The 4,799-nt window shown below is 39.9% G+C and overlaps 1 protein-coding gene across 1 annotated transcript in view; it reads left to right on the forward strand.

Moving 5' to 3' along the window:
- The window catches only part of IPO9 (importin 9), a 59,050-nt gene that overhangs the window by 27,693 nt on the left and 26,558 nt on the right, over positions 1 to 4,799 (forward strand). The window contains exons 7-11 of the mRNA XM_011931840.1: positions 55 to 118; positions 510 to 661; positions 2,150 to 2,248; positions 3,494 to 3,600; positions 3,900 to 4,039. Of these exons, the coding sequence (XP_011787230.1) occupies positions 55 to 118; positions 510 to 661; positions 2,150 to 2,248; positions 3,494 to 3,600; positions 3,900 to 4,039 (562 nt within the window). The remainder of the gene's footprint in view (positions 1 to 54; positions 119 to 509; positions 662 to 2,149; positions 2,249 to 3,493; positions 3,601 to 3,899; positions 4,040 to 4,799) is intronic.

Consider the following 4,799-nt stretch of genomic DNA (forward strand, 5'->3'; position numbering starts at 1 on the left):
ACAATGACTTGAGAGGCTTCACTCAATAATAATATTAAGTATTTTCTAATTGAGTTTATTTTCAATGTATTAGATGTGGGGAAACGAGAATTGACAATCTTTAATCTGTTCCTGATAGGTAGTTGCATAAATCTCATAAAATCATAGAATTTCTGCATTGAAAGAGATACTTTTAAGGCCATTTAATCTAACCTACTTCTGGCATTTTGTTGTGTTAGTCTTTCATTTCTGTTTTAATATTTCTAATTATTTCAGATTAGAACAATAGACATACTGGAAAATATATCCAGTGTTTCTGATTCTTTTACTTGAAAAACCAAAGAATGTTTAATATCCTCAAAATTACGTTTTGTGACTTCTGAGCCCTCTCTCCCAATTCCTCAGAAATAATCATTAACAAGTGCTTGAAATATTCAATTAATTTACAAAGATTATGTAGTTCATTTTCAGCATGTGTGCTTTCTTTTGCTTTCTTGTCATTAATTTCTTCTCTTGTGCATTTCCTGCAGGTGAAGTCCTGGGCTTTGAAAATCTCGTCTTTAGCATTTTTGAATTTGTCCATGCTCTACTAGAAAATAGCAAATTCAAAAGCACTGTTAAGAAAGCCTTGCCTGAATTGATTTATTATATTATCCTGTACATGCAAATCACTGAGGAGCAGGTAAATAATATTTGAGAGATAGTTACCATCTTGTATTTGGAAAGTGCAACTTGAAGAATGTGAGGTCTTGGTCAAGTGAACACTTTATTTCTAAAAGTAGACACAAGAAGAATAATTTCTTTTTTTTTTTTTTTTTGAGAAGGAGTTTCGCTGTTGTTGCCCAGGCTGGAGTGCAGTGGCGTGATCTTGGCTCACTGCAGCCACCACCTCCCAGGTTCAAGCGATTCTCCTGCCTCAGCCTCCCGAGTAGCTGGGATTACAGGCATGTGCCACCATGCCCGGCTAATTTTGTATTTTTAGTAGAGACAGGGTTTCTCCATGTTGATTAGACTGGTCTCAAACTCCCTGCCTCAGGTAATCCACCCGTCTTCGGCCTCCCAAAATGTTGGGATTACAGGCGTGAGCCACCGCGCCCGGCCCCAAAAAGAATAATTTCATGTGAAGTTCTGGGAAAGGTTTGACATCATTTTATTGCCAAATCCAAAGTTTTGGAGTTCACCACCACACCTGGCTAATTTTTTTTTTTTTTTTTTTTTTTTTTTTGCAGAAAAGTACTATACTGTGTTGCCCAGGCTAGTAGTCTCTAACTCCTGGGCTCAAGCAATCTGCCCACCTTGGCCTCTCAAAGTGCTACGATTACAGGCACAAGCCACTGTGCCTGGCCCACTTTTGCCTTTAGAAAATCTCACAGGACCACTAACCTAAGACCCTGATTTTTAGGAGAATCTGTTCCTTCCCTATAGTAAAATGTAATGATCAGACCATTAGCCTGATGGTGGGTCACCAAAACCAGCAAAGAACGTTGAAAAATTAGGTAATGCCTCGTTTAAAACAGCACAAGAATTGACATAATTTTCACAGTAAATAGTCCATCAGACTTAATTTGTTCAGAAAGTCGATCTGTCAAAGGGTAACAGCTGGTTGACATTGACAGAGAGCTAGTAATCAGCCAGATTCTAAAAAAGAGCAATAGCCATTGCTAGCTGCCTTGCTACTTGATAGTATTTGTTTCTCTACATCAAAAAGAAAAGATTTTTGAAGCTAGAGTTTTTGTTTCGGTTTTTGTTGTTGTTGTTTTGTTTTGTTTGTTTTTTTGGGACAGGGTCTTGCTGTGTTGCTCAGGCTGGAGTGCAGTGGTGTAGACACAGCTCATGGCAGCCTTGACCTCCCAGGCTCAAGCCATCCTCCTGCCTCAGCCTCCTGAGTAGCTGGGACCACAAGCATATGCCACCATGCCCAGTTGACTTTTTTATTTTTTTGTAGAGGCAGGTTCTCACCATGTTGCCCAGGCTGGTCTCAAACTCCTGGGCTCAAGCAATTCTCCCACCTTGGCCTCCTAAAGTGTCAGGATTGCAGTTGTGAGCCATTGCATCCGGCAAAAGGCTAGAGTTTTGTTCAGGATAATAGGTTGAAATCTTCCTGTATCTGTTGATGAAAAGCTATGAATCAGATTGGCAGCATCACAAAGATATAATTTGATCTTTTCAGATTAAAGTGTGGACAGCCAACCCCCAACAGTTTGTAGAAGATGAAGATGATGATACATTCTCCTATACTGTTAGAATAGCAGCTCAAGACTTGTTGCTGGTAAGTTTACCTTGATACTTCAATTACATAATTTTAATCAGTCACTTGAGCTTTTCTTTTTTCTAGACAACTAATCCAAGGTGAGCAGTGTTGTTGGGTGACTTTATCTCAGACTTTATTGGGGATGCAAGAGAGTTTCTGAAATGAAGTTTGAGACTCAGAAATTCTAAAATCATTGATATTGGTTCTAACTTACAACTAAATATTAGATATAAGAATTGTGCAGACCATAGGGCCAGGGTGCGGGAGAAAATTGTATAGAGGATTAAGTGTTCCACGGAGTAAGGGTAGTTGAATCAAGAACATTTCAGTTTATGGCCAGGCATGGTGGCTCACACTTGTAATCCCAGCACTTGGGGAGACTGAGGCAGGCAGGTCACCTGAGGTTAGGAGTTCGAGACTAGCCTGACCAACATAGAAAAATCCCATCTCTACTAAAAATACAAAAGTAACTGGGCTGGGCTTGGTGCTGCATGTCTGTAATCCCAGCTACTCAGGAGGCTGAGGCAGGAGAATTGCTTGAACCCAGGAAGCGGAGGTTGTGGTGAGCCAAGATCACAGCATTGCACTCCAGCCTGGGCAACAAGAGTGAAACTCAGTCTCAAAAAAAAAAAAATTTCAGTTTAATTCACTCTTCAGCAAGAATCTGTAGCACAGACCAAAGGTTGGCAAACCTAACAAAACAAAACAGATTGCTGAAATATGAACATCCAAATACCTGCTTTTATTTTCTTTGCTTCTTCTAGCTAGAGCATAGAGTCTCTAGGCTAAATACTAAGAAGAAACTGCCACTTACTTCTTGTTGGGTAGGAGATTTGTTCTCTGTTGATGAATCACTTCTCATTATCATTTAGTATTTCTAAGGAGCTATGAAAGATTATATTCAGTTCCAATTAGTAGATTAGACTTATTTTTCTATGATCAGGCTCCAGGAGAGCAAATATTTGGTCCATTGTCATCCAAAGCTACATCTATTATTGCTCATTTATACTCTGCTGGAATATAGCCAAAGAGCCAACTGGTTAGTCTTACAATGCCTAGGCACTACAGAATACAGATATTACTTGAATTTCATTAGAGATCCTGACCTACTGGTATAACATTTTAAATACAATTAATCGGTGTTTGCACATGTATGTCAAAGAGCTTGAACCAATCACTTCTAACAGTCATGACTAAAGCAATTTACAACTAAAATGCATTTAATGGGCACAAACAGATTTATTAGCTCTTCTCTCTCCGTAGGCTGTGGCCACAGATTTCCAGAATGAAAGTGCAGCAGCCCTGGCTGCTGCAGCCACTCGACATTTACAAGAAGCTGAGCAAACCAAAAACAGTGGCACTGAGCACTGGTAAGAGTGAGTCACTAATTGGTTAAGATGCTTTTGTTTACCCCTTCTTAAAAAGTCTTGAAAGGATGGATTTATTTTTATCTTAATTTGAAAATCTGGTTTTAATTTAATAACAGATTTAATCTCTTATTAAAATTTCACTCTGTTTTCAGCTGTAGGTTAGAATGGAAGGGCTTAAGGTAAATGACTCTTTTGGAAGAGATTGTGCTGGAGTGCCCTTTTCTGAGTCTTCTTTCCTCAAATATTTATCTTTTTTGGCAGTGTGGTATGTTTTACTAGGCTGTAGTATCCTTTCACAGGTGGAAGATCCATGAGGCATGCATGCTTGCCCTAGGCTCAGTGAAGGCCATCATCACTGACAGTGTGAAAAATGGCAGGATTCATTTTGACATGCATGGGTTCCTGACCAATGTCATCCTTGCAGACCTCAACCTCTCAGGTATGTTTCAGCACATGTCAGATGCTAGAAGCTCTTTAGACCTGTCATTAATTTGGTTATATTGTTCACTTAGACTGGTAGGCCAGATATTCTTGTGTCCTCTGAGTGAAAATTGTTTGCACCCTACCGCTTGAACTCATCCAAACCTCTAAAACAGCCCAGAGACCTTGACTTAAGCTTCACCTAATAACAATCTAATATTGCCTAGTTCATAATTCTTCCATGATGTTTATGTTTCTTCCCAAATTGGCATTCCCATTTGTGGTTGTTTTTGACATTTGAATGGATTGCAAATCTAGTTGCTGTACCTTCATTATCGAGTTCTGCTCCCATTGTTGAAGCATTCTGTATCAGGCACATTCTTCCTGTTTGTTTCCTGTCATTTTTCTCAAACTTTATTTTTGGCCAATATCCAAATAATTAAAGTGTTCCATTCTCATTCCATGTTAGCTGTCTGTCTTAAAAAGAAAAAAGTAGGCGAGGTGTGATGGCTCACGCCTCTAATCCCAGCACTTCGGGAGGTTGGGGCAGGTGACTCACCTGAGGTCAAGAGTTCAAGACTAGCCTGGCCAACCTGGCGAAACCCCACCTCTACTAAAAATATAAAAAGTAGCCGAGTGTGGTAGCGGGAGGCTGTAGTCTCAGCTACTCAAGAGGCTAAGGCAGGAGAATCACTTGAACCCAGGAGGCGGAGGTTGCAGTGAACCGAGATCACACCACTGCATTCCACCCTGGGTGACAGAGCAAGACTCAGTTAAAA

This window comes from Colobus angolensis, unplaced genomic scaffold (assembly GCF_000951035.1).
Source record: "Colobus angolensis palliatus isolate OR3802 unplaced genomic scaffold, Cang.pa_1.0 Scaffold91, whole genome shotgun sequence".
NCBI classification, from domain to species: domain Eukaryota; kingdom Metazoa; phylum Chordata; class Mammalia; order Primates; family Cercopithecidae; genus Colobus; species Colobus angolensis.